Here is a 25,267-nt window from a genome sequence, read left to right as displayed (position 1 = left end):
AAGAAATGTTATATTCTATGTTTAAGCCAATTAATTTGTATTGAGTGTCTACTGGGTCCTGGCTGCTGTTCATCGAAGGTGAAGAAGACCTGTTTTTTGCCTTGGATACTTTTAAGCTAGTAAAGGAGATAAGCTACATTGATAAGTAATTCTAGGAAGAGGCTAAATGTGCCAAGTGCCAAAACTGAGAACAAACAGACTGAGATCCAAACTGAGTGACCAGTCCCATTGAAGAAAATACTAGAATAAACCAGGAGAACATGAACTGAGAAATTTGCCTTTGCCATTAGGAACAAGGAACAGAGGGAATTAACACATGCAACTGAAGATGTTATTCAGTATTCAGGTTTCATCTGCTGTGGCCCTCTGTGCCTCTCCCTCTCTCTCATTAACGTTGCGGTCATCCTGGACTCCCTTCTCCCCGGCAGTCTCACATTCAGAGGTAGCAGAGCAGAGGGCTCACATAGTAGACCTTGGAGCTAGACCGCATGTGGACGAATCCCAGTCCCAACATTTACTCACTGTATAATTTTGGTCATGTCACTAGACTTTTCCGTGCCTTAGTTTCCTCTTCGGTAAAATGGAGATTTAAAAAAAAATACTTTTTGAGAGCAAGAACATGTGTATGCACATGAGTGGGGCAGAGGAAGAAGCAGGTCCTGCTGAGCAAGGAGCCTGATGTGGGGCTGGAACCCAGGACACCAAGATCCTGACCTGAACCAGATGCTTAATGGACTGAGCTATGCAGGCGCCCCTGTACAATGGAGATATTAATAGTACCTACAGAATACAGTCACGTTGAAGAGTAAGTCAGCTGAGTGAATGGGTAAAGCATTTAGAAGGCTAACAAACGTTAGCCACTGTTGTCATCTCCCGTCCATTCCAGCTGCCCAAAATCTTTCTGAATCACACCCCACCTCCCCCACTCACTCCCTCAACCCCCCCCCCCCCCACTGCTGCTTTAGTTTAAGACTTGATGCTGTTACAATTGATTGTAATGGGGCCTTAGCTAGTTTGGCCTCCCCCGCCCCACCCTTCCCTCTGTCTCACTTGACTGCCCGACACCTTCTTGCTTAGGCTTAGCACTCAGCTCTGGTGTGCCCTCTGAGAAACTTGCCCTGATTCCCTGGCTGAGCCCAGTTAAGGTTCTCTGCGTGCGTTCCTATGACCTTGAGCACGCCTCCCCTACAGGGCATGTCACAGTACCGTCACCGTACTTGATATTCCCTGGGCTGTGAGCACCTGGAGGGGTGGGGATCTGGGCTTATACTCAGGCTTGAACTTCCAACCGAAATACAACACTTGTTACAAAGCACATGCTTATTCATTGTTTGAGTGGATGAATGAATGGCCTCTGCCTCTGGAAAGCAAGTTCACAGTGTAGATTTTGCAAGCTGAGGTAAGCACACAGAAGGCTAAATAAGGGCAGTGTGTATTAAGGCCCACAAGAGTTCAGAAAAGGGCTTTTGGTGGGTGTCAGCCAAATCAAATTAGGCTTCAAAAAGCTGAGTTGGAGGGGCGCCTGGGTTGTTCAGTTGGTTAAGCCTCTGCCTTTGGCTCAGGTCATGATCCCAGGGTCCTGGGATTGAGCCCCAGGTTGGGCTCCCTGCTCAATGGGTAGTCTGCCTCTCCCCCTCTCTCTATCCTTCCCCTGCTCATGCTCCCTTTCTCTCTCTCTCTCTCTTTCAAATAAATAAGTAAAATCTTAAAAAAAATTTAAAAAGCAGTAGAGCTTGATTTGGAACCTAAGAACACATATAATTGGGGCTCTTGGCTGGCTCAGTGGGTGGACCATGTGTCTCTTGATCTTGGGGTTATGGGGTCAAGCCTCATGTTGGGTGTAGAGATTCCTTAAAATCTTGAAAAGAAATAAAAAGGAGCAGTGGAACAGCCATAATTTGGGCGGGGGGGGGGGGCAGTGTTTTATGAGTTGAATAGATAACAGAATAAAAAACCAAAAGTCTGTAACATCTCCCAAAGACAGAAGAGTTAAGGGTGTGTGAGCAGGGGTGAGGCGAGGGACAGTACAAGCAGTTCCCAGCCTTACAACAGTGTGTGTTCTGAAGGTTTATTTACAGATTGTTTGTTTGCCTGACAGTGAAGTTTCTGGCCGTGCCCAAAATATTGTATTTAACCTACTTAAGTAGCTGATCTGTCCCCTGGGCAGTACTCGCCTGAGCTCCAAGGGCTGGGAGCCGGGAGTCAGGAAAGGCCGCATGGGTTCTGGGCTGGAAGACGGGGAGTGGTAGAGAAAGTGGGGCTTTGCTATTCTTCTACAACCCTGTCTGCACACTTCTCTGTGTCTCAGTTTCTCTTTCTCTACCTCTAGACATAGTTTCTCTAGGCCCTGAGCTTCCACCCGCGCACCCCCCCCGCCCCCGCCACCAGACTTCCTTCATAGAGCACCCCAACCAAGTCTGCCAAACTCCAGAAGGTTCTCGAACCAGGCTTTCCCCATTCCCTGAGGGCAACAGCTCTGTGCTATTTGAAGAAACTGCTCTCCCTATTATCATTTTAACAGGATTCTTTTGAGCTCAAAAGAACACGTACTTGCTAGAATTTCTGGCCAGAGTACACAGCAAACAATGGGAGGGAGAGAATAAGTGAAGGTCCAAACATTGTCGGAGGGAGAGAAAAATTTGTTGGGAGACCGAGTTGGCACTAGAGGAGAAGATATTTTGGGACAGGGAAAGCCTTTGCTAATTTCCCTTTCTGCTCTAAACCCTCCTCTATATATTTTTGGTATATTCCTCTCTGGAATCCACAGCAACTGTAAGCTGCATTAAAAAAAAAAAAATTACAGCTTCCGTGACAATTCTTGGCTAAAGAGATTTCATGTTTTCCGGTTGTTTGCAAATCTAGGACAACCTGTAACAGGAAATAAGGTTAAATAAGTAAGGGAGAGCTGGGGGGGAGGGGGCTTTGAGTGTGGAGTCTACAAGTACAACCACACATGGAAGGAGTCATAGACGGTTTTCGAGTAGAGGATTGAGATGGTCCAAGCAATATGGAGGGCATGATTCATTCTGAGTTTTGGATTAGTAATGACCAGGTGTCCAAGTTCACTCTTGGTTCTTGTGAGTGGTCAGTATGGTATCCTACTTTTTCTACCCCTTTTTCGTTGTTCTGGGATTTTCGTTAACTGTTAGTCTCTGCATCTGTGCCTATCTGACTGTGCTGTGTGGGTTCTGAGCCGATCTTTCCTCTCTGATTCAGAATCCTAGAAACTAGACGACTCTTATGTTTCCGACTGTCTCCTAGGGACCTATACACTGAGTTTCTGTGTCCCAGCAGCAAAATTCAAGGGCAGTGTTAGCGAAACACGGCTCCCTTTTATAAGACCACATTACTTTCATTTACGTACAAATCTCCAGCCTTCGTATCCCAGAACACTCCACAAGATGGTGGCTAATCTGTATCAGTTAGCCCATCCCAGCGGCGAGAACCTCTGCCCCCTTGACGCGACCCTAAGCAACACGACCCTAAGCGGATGCTACAGTTGGGTTGCGAACATGCTCTTCCCTATGGGGAACTCCATTGTCTTTGATTCTTTTTATTACTCATCATGCCCATGTCCTTGATATCTCTACCCTGCCGGTTTGCATAAATGGGAAGGCCAGGAAATGGCATGAGAAAAGGATTTGAGGTCTTTCCTTCAGCCTAAATTATAATTCTCATATTGAAATAGAAGGTTTGTAGGTCTTTCATCAAATAATATATATATATATATTTCTCTATTTGGAAAGTTACAGGGGCTTGTTAGCATTGGGCCCTCCCATGCCCAATTTGTGTATTTTACTCTTGACTGCCCTCTGTGCCATTTGAGTGACTGGGTATTGGTGATGTGCAGTGGCTTGCTTGGTTGAATTTGCTATTTTATTTTTTTGTTCCATCTCGTGGAGCAGTTATTGGCAAGATTGGATTTTGTGGCTTACTTTTTCATCCTCACTGACTACAATAATTGAAGAGGATCTAACAGTCCAAAGAAGATGCTTTTATCCTTTGCAATTAGCAGTCTGTAGAAATGATTGGTTTTCTGCGATGCTGCCTCATCTTTCAGTGTTCTGGGCTAGGGGGCGAACCGGTGAAAGGCGTTTCTTCAGCTTCCGGTTTTACCAGTCCTATCTTGCTGAGACAAAGGATGATTGGCATTTCCCTTCCTTACTGTAGCGAAGTGTTTGGTTGACTCGGTTTAGTTCAGCCGTCACTCGCGGAGTCAGTCACCCCATCACACGGCTGTACACCTGTTCTGGGCACCCTGCTGGCACACACAGGGTCAATCAAACAGACATCAAAAAGGAGCCGTCTAGGTATTTAGGTGTGCTGTTGCAATTAGAGCCTCTTGTTGGTTTCTTACCATTCATAACTTCGTTCAGAAAGCCTAAGGCCCTCTCCCGGTTTCTTGTTTCATTATTACCCTCAAACAGCTTAGTCTTAGAGGAGAGAAAAAACCTACCTCCGCCAAACTTGATTTCACCAAAATTGCCTCTTACAGTTGGGCTCCTGTGTGACAGGCACTGAGATGGGTAGAATAAAAACATTAAGGAGGACCCAGAGGCAGCTCTCAGGAGTTTACAGTCTGGTTTCTAGTTTATGGAAACCATTACAACGCGAAGTGACAGGACCTAGACTATTCAGAGTGTCATGGGGCTTTAGAAAACCTAGCAACAGAGGCTGCTAAGGGATGTGAGGGGGGGTTTCATGGAAGGACATGTACTTGAACACTTACTTCAGTGTGACTAGAAATTGGCTTGGTAGACGACGAGGGCAAGGGATTCCAAGCGGAGACAGTGTCCTGGGAAAACCTGCTGAGGCACGAGGGAGTGTGGCACATTAGAGCTCCATGCCAGGAAGTGCCAACTGAGGGATAAAGGGGGGCTCTGAGGGTTGCCCCAGGAGGTTATTTCTGGCAAAGGTACAGGTCGATGATTCTGCAACTTTAATCAGGTATCATCCTACGTCTCCCACGACGCAGCCCTCTTTTCCTCGTGAAGCATCTCCATGGGGGAGCTGAGGAGTCATATTTGCGGGGATTTTTCCCTCAAATAAATATTAATACAATACAGGGCTGACTAATAGCCACCAAATTAGGCGTCAGGGGACCTGGATTCTTGTTTTCCAGTTCTCTCAGCAGCTGTGTCACTTGAGCCAAGTCATTTAATAACTCGGTTTCCTCAAGAAAATGGGAATTTTCAAATGGGACTGTTAACACCTGCGCTGCCTACCTCAGAGTCTGGGCGAAAAGGAAAATGAGACTCTTAAAAACTAAAAGGCACGGAACGCTTTTTGATTTGGAACTCTGCTGGCTAAGGCTGTCTGTCACCTGACGCTTAAAACAAGTAAAATACTTCAGGGAGTATCTGGAGACGAAAATTAGGTTGAAAGCAAGTTGACAAATAGGAATATTCTTGCTTCCTCATTAACTCCCTACATCAGCCCTTCTGTCTGTGGAATGTCGTTTTGCCTATTTCTGTGTTTCTTCACTCACATGATAATATTTCCTTCTTCCCCACGGTCTGCCCTGTATATCTTCACCCATTTTAGATTCTCACGGTAGCTGTTAAATATAATAGATTTAGGACAGGCCTGGCTGGCTCAGTCAGTTAAGCATCTGACTCTTGATCTCGGCTCAGGTCACGATCTCAGGGTCGTGAGATCGAGCCCCGCATAGGCACCATGCTCGGTGCGGAGTCTGCTTGTCCCTCTCCCTCTGCTCCTCCCCATACTTTCTCTCTCTCTCTCTCTCTCTCTCTCTCTCTCTCAAATAAATAAATAAATAAATAAAATCTTTTTTAAAAAAGACAGGCTAGTAAAATAGGAGCTGGTCTATTTCATAGTCAACCTTGAATAATTTATGTCCATCAGGTAATTTGAATTAATCATGAATTACCCTCAATCATTTTTGTTACCATATAGTGGAAGGACCTGCGCTTTATTACATTTCAGGGATATATAAAAAGGTTGTGATTCATTCCAGCAGGAATGGGAAGTCATGAAACAGGACTTCTGTTCTGCCGTTTTTTGGGGGTTTTTTTGGCCATTTTTCTTAATCCAGTGACAGTACAGGTAGCGTTATTAGTAACAGGAAAGGGCCTCTCTTCCCCTTTGACCCCACCTATCCCACTAGACTGAATGGTAAGACTACTGGAATCTGGACTAATGGGAACTTCTGCGCTGTGGGTATATGAGCCATTGCTGCCAGTATAAGTACCCCTGACCAGCCCTTGTTTAGATCAATGGTTTTCCAAATCTGTCACCCAAGGACATTTCTCCATGACTGAAAACTCTCTAAAACACTTAAGTCCTGCTCTGAGCCATCTTACATACAGAGGAAGAAAGGAGAGTCCAGTACGGCCATGGATGAGATGACACAATGAGGCTATTTTAAGTGGAATGTAAGTGAATTATTTATACTAGATTAATATAGAGCCTGTCATCAAAATCACTAATAACCTGAGAGATTTACTGTATACTTACCAGGAGGTAGTTATTCTTTTCTTTTCTCTTTGCCTGGATGAGCTCGTGCCTATGAACGTATATGTGAATTTGGATAAAATACCTATTCTAGTTCAAACCATAATATAAAATGATGGCTTTATTTTTCCTGCCAGGCTTGGGGGAAATACTCTGGCAATTGTTCTGTTTCCCCCAAAAGTAAATGAGGAAATGGTCTGGTTTATTTTCTCTTTGTTTTAAAGTCTGGACCATTGATACATAGTTTAAAAACATTCTTCTGAGGACCTAGTGGATTAAATCATTTTTATGTCCCGTAAGTACTGCCCTTTTTTGAAGAATTCTTGAGAAAAGTGTGGCCCATATCCAAAATCACATTCTCCTTTTTTTTTCCTGTATTTGAATTTTTTCCTTATAAGTTAATGGAAAGGAAAGTGGTCAGTTTTTGCACTCAATAAACAAGAAAGAAGGTGTAGACAGCTTTTATCTGGGACATTTTATGTCATTGAAAGAATATTTTCAAGTATTAACTGCTTTTTGAAATTATTGGCAGAATCCTCTTAACCCACTTTAACATAAAATGGTTGGATAAGATGAAAAGATTTTTTTATTGTCTACATAAAAGAAAGCTCCATGGTTTTTGCATCATTGCATAAATGTAAGAGATTATGCATACATAAAAAGGATGAGACAAAGCTGAATGCTAAATGCCAACATCAACGAAAGCTTGTCTGAGTATTTGACACTGAGCATAATGGGGTGTGTTTCCACAGGGAGAGAACACTCAATATTTACACCCCAGGACTTGTTTCTCTGGTAAAGTGTCTTGTCCTAAATTCATCTCCCTGCTAACACTATTGCCCCGCTTTCGAAACATCCCTCCTTCTTACACATGGATTTTTCTCCCTTAAACCCCGTGAGATGCTAAACCTTCTAGATCTAATGTCCTGTGTCCCATTTCTTTCTGTGGTCTTCATGAATTCCTTTTGTTGTATGCACCTTCAGGTGAATTCTCTCGGTTTACGGCAAGTAGTAAAACACAAGCACAGCTCCCCCACCCAAACCCCCTTACAGCTCTAACCAACCCCCTCAAAAATCACACCTCCATAATTAAGCTATTCTGTTGGTATCCCTTTCTCATCAATTTTCTGGAATTTTTGAACGGGACCTTCGAACAACCGGCGTTGTTACATGATAATGCAAAGTTCCTGCCCAATGCAAATGGAGTTCACTTCACACTTGATAGACTTTCCTTTTCAGGCTTGAGAGTAGCGAAAAGAAGGTACCCAGATTAGCGTGTACTGTGAAGTCTGGGGTGGTGTGGTTTCTTTGGCCACTGTACCCTCAGGCTCTTGCTAGCCTTCGTGCCATCTCTCTGCTCAATTGGCCTCACAGGCAAAGAGTCCAAAGGGTTTTTCAAACAGTATGTGCTCAGTGGTAGAAGGAATGCAGGGCCCGTGTAATGGAGGAACCTTAAAAAAAAAAAAAAAAAACTGGAGGAGACTCAGAGTACCACGAGAGACATCACAAAAAGAATGGAATTTGAGCTGGATCTAGAAGGATGAGTTGAGTTTAGAAAAGTGGAGAGGGAAAGAGATTTCATGTAGGAGGACCTCTGGAGCAAAGGGAGCCAAAGAACAAAACAAGCTTGTGAGCTAGAGAACGGGCAGTTGGTGGTAATGAGTTCTTAGTGCTGGGCGCTTTTGCTTGATTAATTCCTCGAGTGATCCACTTGTTCAACAAATGGCTTCTCATAGCTCATGGGATAAAATCCAAGCCTCTTCACTCACTCTGTAGACCTTAAAATCCGCTCCCGTCAACACTATGTACCTATAGTCCTTCCAGTAATACTGAAGACTTTCTCGATCCTTCCGACATGATGGACTTCTTTATATCTCTCTGTGTCTGCACAGACTGTGTCTGCTGGGGTCTGCCTGGGGAACGCCCCACTCTTCGACCTCAATCACAGCCCGATTTTTATTGCTTCTCTGATTTTTATTGTTCCTCTGTAGAATCCTAGACATATACTAGTAAATCTTCTGTGCCGTATTTTATGCTGTCGGGGTGCATGTCTGCTTCTCTCACTCAACTAAGAGCTTCCCAAGAGCAAGGGATTGTGTCTTGTTCACCTTTATATCCATATCACCTAGCAGACTTCCTACCAAACATGTAGCAAATTATTTTTTTAAAAGATGTTCTTTATTTATTCGACAGAGAGAGAGAACAAGTAGGCAGAGAGGCAGGCAGAGGGAGAGGGGGAAGCAGGCTCCCCACTCAGTGGAGAGCCCAATGTGGGGCTCTATCCCAGGACCCTGGGATCATGACCTGAGCAGAAGGCAGAGGCTTAACCCACTGAGCCACCCAGGTACCCCGCAAATGATTTTTTTAAAGATATTCTTTATTATTTGACAGAAAGAGAAAGCACCCACAAGCAGGGGGAGCAGCAGACGGAGAAGCAGGTTCCCCATGGAGCAGGGAGCCGGATACAGGGTCTCGATCCCAGGACTGAGGGATCATGACCTGAGCCGAGGGCAGCCACTTAACTGAGCCACCCAGACACCCCCTTGAAGCAAATTCTTAACAAATACTTGTTTGATAAAATATTTATTGGACATTTAATTTATATTTCGTGTAGTTGCATTTTAAGAGAGCTCATCCAGAAGCAAGGCGAAGGATAGACTGAACATGGGAGGGGCAGAGAGTCCAGCCCATATGTATTTTTGGAAGTAGCTCATTTGTTAAACACAAACACTAGGACTTAGACACCTGTAAAATCGATCGAGAATAAAGGAGAGCACTTAATGACTGGCTGCTAGAGGCACGAGAGAGGAAAGAATTACAGGTAATGAAGATTTAAGGTAATATGACCGATAACAGAGCAGTGACCCTTGAAAAAAATGAGACTACTTTCAGGTAAACATGTTTTTTTCCTACGTCAGATCTCCTGATGCTAGTATTTGTCTCATCCCACCTCTGCTCTAAAGATGAACATTTTGTTCCTGTTCAATTAACTGGAACTAAGCTCAAGATTCATGTTGTTCTGATCTCCCTATCGGATCCGCGCTAAAGATAAGAAATAGAAATAGTTCAACCAGGCAGGCTACGATTTGCTACCAAGGGAAAGTGTTCGGTGCATAGGTTTTTGAATATGTAAAGACTGTTTGCTGCTTTTGGGAGCTACAACCAAAGTGTAATACCAGGCAAAGGCACTGGGGTGCGCTACTAGGTAGCAGAGCCTAGCCGTGCATCACCGCTCTCAACTTTAAAACTCCAGAGAATTTGATGAGAGAGGGATCCACAAGAACATGACAAATGATGAGAGTTCAAACCTTAAGAGAAAAATGGGCTTATTGGTAAGAGACCTTTCTTTTCTTTTATTTACTGCTGTTGCTTATGCATTGAAATAGCAAGCCTGTTGTTTTCATATGTGCCTGGGAAGCGGTGTACAAAAATCAATTTTATATGTGCTGTAGAATTCAGAAGACATATTGGTAACCATGTAGAAATCATAGGAAGCATGGATAAGGCTTGATTTAAAAATGAAAATCACTGAGGAATCTCTGCTGTATTTCAGGGTGTGGTATAGATGTGTCTCTATGTCTCTCCATATAGCTTAAATGTAATACAGGGTAAGAAATAGATATATTTTTTAAAAGTTAAAATAAAGAATAGTGACTTGTGTAGAGATGCATAATTTCACTCAGCTGCCAGAAGGTGGCACACCAGATTCTTCTTAAATACACAAAGAAAAGGAATAATATTAATAGGAATATAAAATAAGCTGTATTTAAAGATACTTTCCTGCATTTTTAAGGGAAAAGATAACATAATTGATATTTGCGTGGTGAGGCTTAATGCTAAAACATGGCAAATATTAATTCAATCCATTGTAGCTTTTTATGATTCAAAAATAATAATTTTTATGTGGATAGCATTTATTAAAAGTAGATTTTGAAATAGTATTGCCATTATAGGGATGCTATTTTGAAATCATCGTTCTAAAAAAGATATAAAAGACTTGCTGCCTACCTTTGGCATAAGGGTCCTTAGACTGAGGATAACATGTTGGGTAAGGTCTCTGTCAAGGTCTTGCAAAAGATACTATTAGTCTAGACTCTGATTTTGTTGTGACTTTAACGATGCAGTGGGGCTTGTGGGATGACCCAGAAAAGAGCCCAAACTGCTGATTTTGGAGCAAAAGTTAGATAAGGGTGATGCCTAGTAATGGTCACTTTCTGTAAGCTATTAGCAACGTAAATGTCGTACATGTTAAATATATTAAATTAGGGCTCAGAGCTCCTCCAGCACCTGCCAGCTTACTTTAATTTTCTCACAAAGTTGACTAGTGACGGCATCACCGCTGTGCTCGCTCCGGTAGCAGTCTCTCGTTTGAAAGCTGCCTTCTCCAGGCAGTGGCAGAAGTCTGTTTGCCGTCGTCTTTTAGATCAGCCCAAAGGGGCGAGATACATGGCAGAAGTTCGCCAAAACAAAATCTCCTGCTTAGGAGACGGTGCGTCTATTTGTATGTTTTTATTAATTACAAGCAGTATGAGAATAAGAAAACTGGTAGTAAATGAACCTAGGAGAACATTAGCCATCTGTTCCCTGAAAGCTTGTAATGTGTGTCATTTGCTTTCAGGTTTTTATGGCAAAATAGTCTCTCAGCAAAGAATTGAACTTTAGGCTGCAAAGATGAGAAAATGACAAAGCATTCCAAGGCCGCATATATATTTACTGGAAAAGTGTTTCCTTCTGTACAATTTTGGCTAGTTTAGTCTTTCAGATCAACTGCCAATAGATGTTGTACTTCGTGTCAGTCTTTATTCCAGACTTTCTGAAACATTAAGAGAGCTTCTAAAAACAAATGGAATCTTATGGCTTTCTTGTTAAGTTTTTTACAGTTAATTTACATGCTTAAAAATTGTTCTGTGTGGTATTAGCTGTTCAGGATTTAGAAACACGGATTATTAATTTACAGCTAAAATATCTGCAGAGCATGCTTTGAAAAATCCGAACTAAATACAGTAAAGCCACCATTAACCAGATTTTTTTTTTTTTTTTTTTTTTTTTTTTTGCACTCCACTTTCAGGAGACGGAGGCAATTGTCTTTAAAACAAGCCGATTTCAAGGATATATTCAAAAAATCAACTCCAGGGTATGTCCAAGGGTCTGCATTTTCCTCTGCCTTTTTGTCAGTGAGAATTTATTTTCGTCAGGAAAGACCCTGAGATACTAGAAGACGTTTAGTCATCAAGGAAACTTTCGATAATGTCTAGGTTACTGTGTTTATTAAGCTGAGAAAATGATAAATTATTCCTTTACAGAAATACCATACATCCATCCTTGTATTGTGCTTTGCATTTTCCAGTAGGCTTTCTCAAACACAAGTTCAGTTGGTTTTCAGAATACTGCCATGCATCGGGCAAAAAAAGGAGGCATCTGTTTTACAGATAAGGGAAGATGCCACAGGAAGCCATAAAGCTAGTTAGTGGGAGAGCAGCAGCCAGACCACAGGTGCCTACCTCTGACCTCTTCCCCATCCCTCCTCGTCGGAGAAGTTGGAGACAAGTTTCTTTTCTTTTCTTTTCTTTTTTTAACTTCTACGTGGTACTGAACAATCTCTGTAATGTATACTGCCTTTGTTTCCTAATTGTTGGGATTTCACAATTCCCCACTTCGCAGGTGTCCCTGTTGGTCTGCCTTTGTTCCTCTCTGTCAGCCAGCTGCAGACCTCGCTATCAGACTCTCCCAGACCTGGAAGGATCTAGAGTGTGGGAGGGCAAGATAATGGCTCTGGACAGTGCAGGAGGACGACGAGTGGTGGGCAGCCGACGCTGAGATGTTGAGGAAGGATGAGAGAGAGAACAGTCTCGCCACAGCTGGGGCTGTCTTGCGTGGGGGTTAGCCACCGTGACTTTAAAGCAGTGTTTCTCCAAGTTTAGTAGCCCAGGCCTGAAAATCAACTGGAGTACTTGGTTAAAATTCAGGGCCCTAGGTCCCACGTCCAGACTTCTGCCTTTGCAATAGCCACCCCAGATGCGTTTTAGGAATACTAAAGTTGGAGACTGTCTGCCTTCAAGGTATAGGACTTTTTTCTTGGCGTAGGTATCAGAGTGTAAAAAAAAGAGCCAGTTTTCCCTCAGCGTCTGTGTTTCATGTCCAAGTATATGTGGGGGCCGGAGTCAGGCGAGGGTGAGGAGTGACGGGTATTGCTGGGCCAGATTGCTGGCTCCACATCTCAGGCATTACCCCAGTAGCCCTTGTGCATTTTGGTGTCTGTGAAGTAGTTTGAAAAGACTTGGGTCCGTTTTAGACTTGAAGACGGTAAAGGGCCAAAGGATTTCTGTCAAAGGGTGAAAAGTAATGAAGTTTTTATATTTGAAGGGTTAGTCCATTCTTGTTGTTTTAAATTGAAGTTAAATATTTTTTTAAGGTTTTATTTATTTATTTGTCAGAGAGAATGAGCATAAAGCTGGGGGAGCGGCAGGCAGAGGGAGAAGCAGGCTCCCCGCCCAGCAAGGAGCCTCATATGAGACTCGATCCCAGGACCCCAGGATCATGCCCTGAGCTGAAGACAGATGCTTAACTAAGCCACCCCGGTGCCCCTGAAGTTAATTTTTAAAAATTGACCAATAAACTAGGCTTATCCAGGGCTCTGGATAGTCAAGGCTTTACAGTAGCAATATATTTATGCTTACCATTCATGTTCCATATGTGAATACACCGTCTGCCTGATTAGATTACTAGAGATTTGTGACCAGGGAACATGTGTTCTTCTGTATACATGTAACACCTAGCAAAGTCCTAAGTTCTTAGTACTCACTGATGATTGAACTAATTCATGCACTTCTTCTTTATAGGCTTTGGGCCAGCTATAGCGAGTTGATTGATTTTGGTATTTGTGAAGTTCAAAAAGTCAATCTTGCACGGTTGGCAGTGGCTAATAAAGGAAGGAGTCCTCAGTGGAAACAAATGCATTTTAGTGGACAGATATGAAAACATGGTCCTAATTCATTTGCTAATGTTTGTTTCCTGTTTAGAGTATCAGTTTAAGCTCAGTCTTGCTGCCTCTTCTCCCTTTTTGAAATATAAGTTATGTTGCTCTGTGCTTTACAGATCGACATCTCAAAAAACTGGTAATTCTGGAAATCCCCAAACATAAATATTTTCATTTACTGACTGAACAGCATCATAGGAATTTAAATAACATGTCCAGACCTGGTGGTAGAAGACTCACAAAAGTGCTCAACAGTGACTGTGACTTAGATGAAGCTGAATAAGGAATGAATGAATAAATACATGCTAGCAAGTGGGAAGATAATATTTCCCTTAAATGTTATGTGACTTCAGAATTCCATGAAAAGTAACTAATTATTTAAAACATATATTTGATTTTGAAGACATGGAGTGATTCTGAACTAACTGATTGAAGTAGACAGACTGAGAAAGGCAGTCATGAGACCCAAATTTAAATTGCATCTAGCTTAAGGGGGAGCTGCCTGGCTCAGTCTGAAGAGCACGTGACTCTTGATCTTGGGGTCCTGAGTTCAAGTCCCACATTGGGTATAGAGGTTACTTAAATAAAGAAACTTAAATAAATATATAAATAAAAACTTCACCTAGCTGAAATCTAGGAACACCCTAGAAAATGAAGTGTGGTTCTTACTTCCTCGTATCAAAACTGCATTTATTTTAGTAAGTAGTAGAACATGAGATAAAGGAAAAGAAATTATTGCCCCCCACTGGACAACCATTGCATCCAAGTAAGGAAGTCAGACATAACTTTAAAACAGGGGAAAGGGAGAGAGAGAATCTTAAACAGGATCCATGCCCAGTGAAGAGCCTGGTGCCGGATTCGCTCTCACAACCCTGAGATCTCACGACCTGAGCTGAAATCAAGAGTTGGACACTTAGCCACTTCTGGCTGGGCGCCACCGGGGCGCCCCAAGGCGTAACAATTTTAAATTGCACTATTTGGCTGGCTTCTGTCATTTAGACTTACCAGCGTATGTTTGTTGTCTTTCAGTGTGTTTCTATACCCCCCTTTCTTTCCCTAAGAATAAAATCTTTCTAAGAGCACCCAGAAGAATTATAAATGAGAAAATGAGAAGGATTTCAAAATAAGAAAATAGAAATATTGAACTGGTTGCTAAATCTCTTGGATGCCACCATAGGAGGCAACTCTTGTGACTATAAAACTATACACCCTTGGGAAAACTGTTGAGCCCCATGTCATGACAACAGGTCATAGGGTTCAAGTTGGAAGTTGGGTCTCCTCTGGAGTTGAAGTAATTTTCTCATTCATATTTGGTTACAGCCTTTTATTTTAGTTAACAATAGTTTCTATAGCTGTATTTATAGGAAATTTGAAATTGTAATCGTCAGGCCTAGGAAATGCCAAAAATAAAATTAAATCAGTTAAATATAAAGGGCCCTTTTTCGTGGAAATTTTAAGTAGAGTTGTATGATCTTAGGGAGTCGTTAGAATTAGCTTTCCATGGAAGTGTTTACTTCTAGATCTCATTTTAGCTATAACATCTATAGTATAGATGTGAATGTCATCATAACTCTTTGGATAAAAGGAAATAAATACCATTTTTAAAAAAGATTTTATTTATTTATTTGACAGAGAGATTAAGAGAGATCACAAGTAGGCAGAGAAGCAGGCAGAGAGAGGGAGAAGTAGGGTCTCCGCTGAGCAGAGAGCCCAATGCGGGGCTCTATCCCAGGACCCTGAGATCATGACCTGAGCTGGAGGCAGATGCTTAACTGACTGAGCCACTCAGGCACTCCATAAATATCATTTTTGAAGTTGTAGCATTGTTTCATTAATTTTAATCAGAATGTTGAGGAAAATTCATATATTATTCTAAAGGTTCATAACTCAGAGTTTTATAATAGCATACTCATTTCTGAAACAATGCAGAATATAGCAAATGTTGCCTTTCCTAAATTGACATGCCTTTTGAGATTGGGTATATAATGTGGTTATTATTGAAAAGATATTCAATTGTCATAGATAAGCATTATTATAAATTGTTTACTCTTATTAAAATAGTTCAGGATTTACAAAAATTATGATTATCAGAGAAAGACAACTATCATATGATCTCCCTGATATGAGGAAGTGGAGATGCAACGTGGGGTTTTGGGGGGTAGGAAAAGAACAAATTAAAGAAGATGGGATTGGGAGGGAGACAAACCGTAAAAGACTCAATCTCACAAAACAGGCTGAGGGTTGCTGGGGGGAGGGGTGCCGGGGTAGGGGGGTTGGGTTATGGACATTGGGGAGGGTATGTGCTATGATGAGTGCTGTGAAATGTGTAAACCTGGCAATTCACAGACCTGTACCCCTGGGGATAAAAATACATTATATGTTTATAAAAATTTTTAAAAAGTTAATAAAAAATGACAATTATAATATTACTTACTACATTGTTTTTATGCATTCCCTGTAGTTTTGCTTCTATATGTGATGCCAAAAGAAGAGAAAGTAGTGAAACTATTTAAAAAGCTTTATATGAATGTGTATTTTAGCAGGAGGGCCATATTCTTTTTGTTTGTTTGAAGATTTTATTTTTAAGTCATCTCTCCACACAACATGGGGCTCGAACTCACAACCCCAAGATCAAGAGCTGCATGCTACACCACCTGAGCCAGCCAGATGCCCCAGGAGAGCCATATTATTAACTTTTATTTCAGTAACACTATAGATTAAAAAAAAAAAAATTAAGTCAGCTCTACACCCAACGTGGGGCCTGAGCTCATGGCTCTGAGATCAAGAGTCAAGTGCTCCACCGACTGAGCTGGCTGGGCCCCCCAACACTGTACATTTCTAATGGCTTTTTATTTTGACAAGTGTGCAGGTTTAGTGTACAAACACATCAGGAAAATCTAATGATGGTTTGGCTGTTTTGTTTACCCATGGTAATTTAAGGAGATACTTAAGAATTTGCTGAAAAACAACTAAACAGATACATTATCATTATTTGAGACAAGAGCAAGGATTTTTCATTAGAGCAATCCACCATCACTATAAGTGATATGTTTATTTCATTCTTTTTTTTTTATATGTATGCACTTTTTAAAATTTCTTTTCAGCATGTTTATTTCATTCTTAAAAAGCTTATATTCTGGGTGATTTTCTTTAACATATATTTATTTTTAACAAGATAATGTTTATATTTAATTTTTCTTTCATTTTAAGGAATTCATAGCCTAAAATTATCCAGCTAACAAATGTATATTCTTTTTACCTGTACTCTGCTTTTTAGTCCTAGCAGAATTGATAACACTTAAAAATCCTTCCGGGATATATTCAGGCCTCGATACGCAGCCCAGGTCTTGCTTAATTACCACTCTGCTTATAAACTTCTCTTTCAGTTTACCCAGCAAATATTTCTAGAGTGCCTTCCAGTGTGCTGGGAGTGGTGCTAAGTTAGGAAGATAAAAAGGTTCAGGGATTCCTTCTTGTAGGAGGAGTAGGAATTTGGGAAGGGTGTCTCAGGCAGATGAAGTCCCAGGGCGGGAACACAGGGCATGTTCTAGTGCCTCAGTAAGAGGACATGCTTAACATGCTTATGTTAACATGCTTAACATAACATAAGCATGTTAAGCATGTCCTCTTACTGAGGCACTAGATCCTAGATCCTAGATACTGCCTCTCTCAGTTGCTTTTTTCAAACAGGTTGATAACTGTAATACAAAATCAGCTATTCAAATAGTATACATTTAAAAATCATTCTTTTCTACCGCTGCCACTCCCGACACATACAGACACTTTGGTTTGGAGTTTAAGGCAGTTTTTTTTAAATTTGTTTTTAGAGAGAGAGAATGGGCACACATGAAGGGACAGGAGGAGGAGCAGAGGGAGAGGGAGAGAGAGAGAGAGACTCTTAGACAGGCTTCACACCCAGCATGGAGCCCAATGCAGGGCTCAATCTCATGACCCTAAGGAAAATAAAGAATTGGGCATTGAGCCCACTGAGCCACCCAGGCCCCCCAAGGCAGTTTTGAATAGATGGGAATACTTACGGATTAGTTTAGTTGGTGCTTGTCAAGAGTTACATAAAGACCTACTTGGGCATGTGGATTTGGGAATCATATACAAAGGAGGCACCCAGGGGTAGCCAAGAACAACAACAACAAAAAAGCCTACAGATTCTACTAGAGTGTAGAGACTTCCAGAAAAGAAAAGAAAGGAAAGGTAAGAACTTATAAATGTCTCATTCAGCGCTAATCCTGTTTTCAGCTGTGGTGAGAGTAATGGCAATGAGAAGCTGCGGGTCATTGGTCCCCCAACAGCTGGACCTTCCTTGTCACCTGCTCAGTCTCTCTGGATTTTCTCTCATACCCCAACTCCTGTCTTAGCCCCAGAACCCCATCCATCTGACCCCCAATTACAAAAGTTGCCACTTTCTGGAACCAGTCCTGTTCTGGCTCTTCTTCTTCCATCCCATCATTCCCCTCCTTTCCTTTTCCGTGTTCTCCTTTTGTTCCTTTTCCTATTGTTTCCCAGCTTGCCAGCCTGCCAGCACCGCTTATTGCTGTTCTATCCCTCCTACCCCCCAAACTCAGTATCCTTCCTCCCTTTTGGAAATGTTAGAGGTGGAAAGCCTGCTTCCCTTCGCTTCACTCCTGCCAGCACGGAGAAGTTCCATATGCGTGAACACACACATGTGCCCGAGTGTGTGCCTGCACAGTTGTGTTTGTGTACTTCTTGGTAATTTGAAGAAGGACATAGGTACTATATTAATCCAAGACAGAGCCCTCAGAATCCTTCGTGGGACTCAAAGGAACTCTGCTAAGGAAATTGACATGTGAGAAGGGTACTTACAAAAGATGAAATCATGACTTTCCAATGTAGTGATCTTTGAGAGACATCTGGGATTTTCCATTCTGATTTTAGCAAGGCTACATATCTGAGTACCTAGTAAAAATTTTTTAATGTCATTGATGTTCAGTTTCCTGAAACAAACAAAAGAGATGTACACACACATACGTATACACTTGTAGCCATTCGTGTGAACAGTTCTGTTTTTGTTGATAAGGAGCCCTGAATGTATTAGTAATTTTGCTCTGATGGGCACCTGGGTGGCTCAGTGGGTTAAAGCCTGTGCCTTCGGCTCGGGTCATGATCTCAGGGTCCTGGGCTCGAGCCCCGCATCGGGCTCTCTGCTCAGCAGGGAGCCTGCTTCCTCCTCTCTCTCTGCCTGCCTCTCTGCCCGCTTGGGATCTCTGTCTGTCAAATACATAAATAAAATGTTAAAAAAAAAAAAAGAATTTTGCTCTGTTGTGCCCAAGTCCAGTTTTTGCGTGCTTTAAAAGGTTTTTAAAGGTTTAAAAGGTTTTAAAAGGTTTAACAGCCCTACCTGGTCGCCATCCTAATGCTCTTACTGATTGGTAGAACGTAACAGAGGACACAATTTGGCTGATCTGAGGTCTTGTTCAAGCAACACGAATGATACGGATATCCCAGATTAGTCTGAGAAGACATCGTCAGGACCAAAGAGAAGATTACACAGTGCCCACTCACACAAACTGTGGTCAGTGCTATCAGTGTCTAGTTGTACCTACCACAGGATTCACCAAAACTTACAAGAAGAAGGTAGGTCAGTTCTTAGGGAATATCAAGAAAATAGAAGTCGGGGGACGCCTGGGTGGCTCAGTTGGTTAAGCAGCTGCCTTCGGCTCAGGTCATGATCCCAGCGTCCTGGGATCGAGTCCCACATCGGGCTCCTTGCTCGGCAGGGAGCCTGCTTCTCCCTCTGCCTCTGCCTGCCTTTCTGTCTGCCTGTGCTCGCTCTCTCCCCCTCTCTCTGTCTGATAAATAAATAAAATCTTTAAAAAAAAAAAAAAAGAAAAGAAAAGAAAATAGAAGTCGGATAGGTGACACATCTGTTCATTTTGTGGAGTGGTGGGATGAAAGAACTGTCCCTGCCAGCCAGTGAGTTAGATTTTCCTGTAAAGTTACTTAGAAATATTTATGTTTAGAAAAAAAATTCCCACTCCTAGCTGTGTATTTCACTTCTCTCCCATACTGTGACTGGCTTAATTCTTACTTACCTTTTTCTCCCTCATCATTCTTCAACACCTTCTAGAATGAAGATTTTGCAAATGGTCTTTGTACACACTTTTGTATTTTGGATGTTTGTCTCCCACTTCTATCTTTGAGCATACATATCATGGAAGGAATAAATAGTTCTTGGTAGTTCTTGTTTCTTTAGAATACATGGAGGTACTTACAGAATGTGGTTCTCATTGCAGAGAAACACATGTCTTTTTGGGAAAGGTCTTATAGAGAAGGAGGGACAGTAGGGATTCTAGAATGAGAGTCCCAGGCTAGCAGATGGGAACCTTGTTCCTAGTACCAGCCCTGCTGGTAGCTAACATGGTGACCTTGGGCATGTTTGTATCTCTGGGCTTTAGGTCTTTTATCTGTACCATGAGGGTACTGAGCAAGATGATTTGTAAGAATTCTAAAAGTTATAAAATATCTCCTCTTTCAGGCACCTGGGTGGCTCAGTTGGTTAAGCGACTGCCTTCAACTCAGGTCAGAATCCTGGAGTCCCAGGATCGAGTTCCACATTGGGCTTCCCGGTTGGCAGGGAGTCCGCTTCTCCCTCTGACTTTCCCCTCTCATGATCGCGCTCTCTATCTCTCTCTCTCTCCCTCTCCCTCTCATTCTCTCCCTCTCAAATAAATAAGATCTTTAAAGAGGTGCCTGGGTGGCTCAGTGGGTTAAGCCTCTGCCTTTGGCTCAGGTCATGATCTCAGGGTCCTGGGATCGAGTCCCGTATCGGGTGCTCTGCTCAGCGGGGAGCCCGCTTCCCTTCCTCTCTCTGCCTGCCTCTCTTTCTCCTTGTGATCTCTCTCTGTCAAATAAGTAAATTAAATTTTAAAAAATGTGTCTCCTCTTTCTACGTTGGGAACCAGGGGATTCCACATTGTAAGATTTGGCCATGGATCCTTCTTTTTGTGGCCTTGGCCAAATCCCAGCATTGTCCTTTGTTTAGGACATGTCTGCAGTACGCGTTTCACAGGTATTTTCAAGCGATTAGTTAATGTTCCTCAAATGCTTTGAAGAGTCTTATGTATGTTGTCTTTCTGTCCGCTTTCGTGCAGTGGTCCCTAATAGAAACCAAGCGTTCTATAAATGAAATCAGCATTCCTTGGAAAGTCAACGAGGGTTTTTGACATTTCCCAGTCTAAATATGAAAGCAGTGGGACACTGAGCCTACATAAAATTCCATTTAAAATACACATTTAATAGTTTTCTCCCTTTCACTCTGGAGGGGAGCACATTTTCAGTTCCAGAATGTAATGGTAATTACGCTCGATAGTTGCTACTGGACTTGCCATCAGGGTAGTAAAATCTGATCAATTTGGACTTCGCTAATTTGTAACTGGGGTGATTTTACCTGGCTGAAGTTTATTTCTAAACGATGTATGAACAACGTTGTTGTTAAGCAAATTAATAATGTAAAATAGATTTGGTGGACCGTATTTCTACTTAAAGGAATTATTTTTAAAGCCTTTGGCATGTTAGTTGTTTGCTCATGAGAGCTAATTAAAAATGATTCCTAGCAATTTATTAAAGCAGGAAAACTGAATAGAAATAAATGTTCATCATTGGATGTAAGATTTTAGAGTTTGGGTGTCTTTACTGGTGCTGAGTGTGGTGTGGAGGGAAATCAGTCTTGTTTCCTTTTCACTTTGGGCAAATATGACAATTGTCAAAGGGCCCCCAAAACAGGTTGGTGCTATTGGTTGATTTCTTTGGAGCCTGAGGTTAGATAAAGTTTATGTGGGTTTTTTGAGTAAGTTGTTTGCAAAGAAGAATAACTGGAGAAGCTTTGCAATGAAGTGATCTTCACCTGTTTGTGGGGGTTACCCCCTTGTTTCGAGAACTCCACATTTGCCCTATATCCCACTCATAAATGTTGAGTTGACTTTATAGACTGCTCACACCGCTTTACTAACCATGATTTTATGTAGTTTTGGGGGGGTCTTTGTTCTCAGAAGTTGTATTTGCGATTACTGCTTTGTAATATTTTCATAAGCTGGAAAGGTGGTTGAATTTCCTTTCCAAAACATCACCTCTTTGCTACATATAGCTAGTTTGTAACTGTCTTACGTTTTATATTTGTAAATGAGAATGCTTTACATTTTTGGAATGGGACATTCCAAACTTGCTTGATGAGTGTGTGTGCGCATGTATATGTGTGTGTTTTGTTCAGGGGCTTTCCAACAAGTTGGAACTGCTGGTTGTTGAACCTGGGACCTTTTTGCTCCATACCTATTAAGCATTATTATAGAAAGCCTTGTAATGTAAAATATTGACTATGATTTATTTGTATTAGTGGGGTTTTTTTTTTTACCTCTTAAATGTATTTTTCTCTTTAAGGTATGGATAAATACTCCTTTCTCTGATTTCTTCGAAGAATTTTATGAGACAGTTCTGTGTGTGGCTACTAAAAAGAGAAATACAATTTAACTTTTTAAGTTGCTTGCCTGGGTTTTTTGGGAGTGCTTGCATATGGTCGACTGAATACAAATTATTTGTGAGTTAGTGATGGCTGACATCTATCTACCTACTATTTAATGAAGTTTATGCATTACTGGTCCATCTTTCAAAATAAGCTTTCTCTCCATAGATGTGTGTATGCATGTGGTGTGTGTATATACTGCATATACATGTATGGGTGGCCGTCATAAGAAAATACTCTTCGCTTGAATATTGATGTGTATCTTCAAGGAAGGTATTTGTAATTACCTGGAGCTCATTTCACACTGCATTTCTGGTATATTCAATTCTATATTGTGGAATTTTTGAAGGTGGTTTCTTCCTATGGTAACATCCATCTGTGCTTTTTGAATACAAATGAGAAACCTCTTAAGGGACCAAGTCTCAGTCTTTATAAAAACTAAGAATAATTCGGAGGGACTATCCGAAAGCCAGCCACTGAAGTTAGAAGCACAAGTTTATTGTTTGCACACAGATCTGAAAGTAAATATGAGCTGTTTGTCACTGTGGTGCTTTTTTTTTTTTGGTTAAAGATAGTGGCTTCTGTGTTGAGGATGGTCTGCTTTTACTAAGCTCGCAGTGGTGAAGGCAGGATAAATCTGTTTTTAGGCAGAGGTAGAAGGGTGTGCTATGAAGGTAGATGCTTAGTGATGGCGACTTGCCTGACATCAGCCCGTAAATAAAGAGTCCAGCATAATACCAGCCTCTCCTATTCTCACCTCTTAGAATTGTGAAGGAAATGTGTGACTTTGGCGCTTTAAAGAGAAACTTACAACAGCCAGCCACTTTCGGGGCACTTGCAAGGCTGTTTTCTGGCAGTATTTTAAAATGATACGGATGAACCATGTATTTGCCAGGGCTTTCATGAAGTATCTCAAGTTGCCTTTGACGGCAGCTTGAATATTTCAATCTCCTTGTCAGTCGCTAGCCCCTAGAGGTTACGGGACCGCCGCTGAGCTTTGGAATGGTCCCTGCTGGACACCTGCTTGGCCAGCAGCATTGGTCTCTCCTCTAGGCAATTTGTGAGCTGTTTGGGGGTGGGGGGAGGAGGAGGGAGGGGAGCCGAACGGGAGGGGAAAGGGGGAGAGAAGAAGGGGAGGGCAGCATTGAATTAGATTGTTGATAGCGTCCCTCGGAGGACTGCTATTAAGAACACGCTGCTCTGTACTTCTCCGCTGCAGAAGACAGAGTGATATTCGTGTTACCACGGCATGTTGTAAATGGATGAGATTCTGCTCATCCTGGCTTGGAGATAAGAATAGGGAAAGGAGAGCAACTTGAATCAGAAGCCACTAGAAGAGCGTGCAGAGTTCTGCAGCAGTTCATGCTTGTTCTTACATTTTGCCTTCTTCTAACTGGAAAACAGAGAGACGGGCATTTTTCTAAACGGGCTTTTCCCATAATGGCATTCTTGTATTGTGTGGCCGGAGCTCGCACGGGAGGCGAGCAGGCTGCCGAATTTAGTCACTGATCTCTATTAGCTGTGGCCTAAGGCTATGCTGAGGTTTATATCCCATTTGTATTGTTGCAGCTCGAAAGAAGAATGTTCAGAGGATGACAAGTGTATTCTGAGTAGGTATGTTGTTTCATTTTCATACAAAACCCATCTATTTTTTTTTCCTTCTACTATTGGTCAGAAATCAGGTTAATAGGTGCAGAATCGAGTACAGCGCTGCAGTATCCCTGTTAAGGTAGAACAATGGTAATGCCAGCTTAAACCGACGGCAACAACAACAAAATAAAACCCCAGCCGCTTTTATTAAATAAAGCTGCATTGTGTGGTCTGCAGGGTACAGTCATATATATATATATATATATATATATATATATATATATATATATACTGCAGTCAACGCTTTCCTAACGAGGTGGCACTATTGTTGAGTTAGAACGGTAGAATCCTCATATTGCTTTAGGGGACAGGAGGGTTTAAAGGAGGTACCTTGCAGCCCTGTTTTACAGATCGGAGGCTTCGGTGTTAAGGGCACAGGCAGATGGCTTGCTTGTTCGCTGCAGTCGCTCGCTGCTGTGTCGGGACAGTGTGGAATGGAAGTCCTAGTTGGTAGTCTGTTATGGAAACGCTGTTTACTGTTATTGTAGTACCGTGGTGACAACATGCCATTGAAATGGAAAACGAGCTCTCCTGCTATCTGGAAATTCCCAGTTCCTGTGCTTAAAACATCCAGGTCAACTCCACTTTCTCCAGCATACATGTAAGTGAGAGAAAAGAGGATATTAAAGTGGGGTTTCATTCCTGAATCAACCTTGTGGCAAACGGGGGTTAAAAAAAAAAAAAAAATCCCGAACAGCAACATCCCCAAACCCACAAGTGTAAAAAATCTCAAGCTGGTTTATAATGAAATAAGCTGGTTTATAATGAAATATATTGGCATGCCCACGTTTTACCTTCTGTTGCTTGTCCTAGGAGTTGATGTTTATTTTTATTTAATGTGCTTAATGGTCATCGGATTACTAATGTACAAGTCTAAAGGTATACCTAAGGAATTGCCTAAGGATAGACTTTCATGTTTTATGCCGGTTGGGTTTTGTTTCGAATTTTTGTGTAGCTGAAATATTTAAGATGACTTCTTTTGTGTAGTGGCACTAAACACTGCTGGTGAAGGGAAATGCTCTCTATAATTTTGGATCAATTGGAAACATTCGGAGTTAACACATTGGTCAGAAAATGAGCCTTGTAACCAGGACTTTTATACTTGTGTATGCATATTAATAAGTTCAATGTTCTATCTCTCCCAGTTTTATAATTCCGGTTCTGAAGTGTAAGTTCAAATTTGTGCAAGTTCTAGTTCTGTCAATAGTTATCTACATACATAGAGTTGAAAAGTATGGTCTACAAATGCCTGTTTTAGAAATTTATTTTAAGTAAATATATACTAAAATATATTGGGAAGTCTTACTAGAATTTTTTAAAATCTGAGTTCTTAAATTTGCAAACTGTTGCCTTAGAAACAAAATCCAGGCGATATAATGAAATCTTTTAAAATACTGTCTGTGATCCTTTTTTCCCCACCTTTCGGTAGGGGAAGGAGTAAGGGAAAGCTGGACCTTTTTTTTATTTTTATTTTTAAAATATTAGCATACGAAAAGCTTTTGGAGTAGAAGCCTGTTCTAACTGTATTTCCTTAACAGTATTTTTCAGTAGGAAAGCTATGGAAAATTCTTCCTGCTTTAGGTTAATTATGTGTTTAGAAAGCGGGTGAGTTGCCATTTTATTAGTTTTTGTTTTATATGAGGTTCAGAAGCACAGTGGTGTCTTATCTGGTTCTT

General features: G+C 41.6%; 1 protein-coding gene across 6 annotated transcripts in view; it reads left to right on the top strand.

Annotated features, from left to right (window-relative positions):
• The window catches only part of KLHL13 (kelch like family member 13), a 201,326-nt gene that overhangs the window by 107,674 nt on the left and 68,385 nt on the right, over positions 1 to 25,267 (top strand). The window contains exons 1-2 of one of the 6 annotated variants that reach the window (XM_032330766.1): positions 9,699 to 9,806; positions 11,543 to 11,608. The exons of 2 other annotated variants lie outside the window; for them this stretch is intronic. In XM_032330766.1, the coding sequence (XP_032186657.1) occupies positions 9,766 to 9,806; positions 11,543 to 11,608 (107 nt within the window). In that variant the 5' untranslated portion in view covers positions 9,699 to 9,765. Of the gene's footprint in view, positions 1 to 9,698; positions 9,807 to 11,542; positions 11,609 to 23,091; positions 23,556 to 24,079; positions 24,193 to 25,267 lie in introns of those variants that run through there. 3 more of the 6 variants (XM_032330767.1, XM_032330765.1, XM_032330768.1) reach the window with 3 other exon arrangements.

Source organism: Mustela erminea, chromosome X, assembly GCF_009829155.1.
Source record: "Mustela erminea isolate mMusErm1 chromosome X, mMusErm1.Pri, whole genome shotgun sequence".
NCBI lineage: Eukaryota > Metazoa > Chordata > Mammalia > Carnivora > Mustelidae > Mustela > Mustela erminea.
This window is presented reverse-complemented; position numbering and strand designations above follow the sequence as displayed.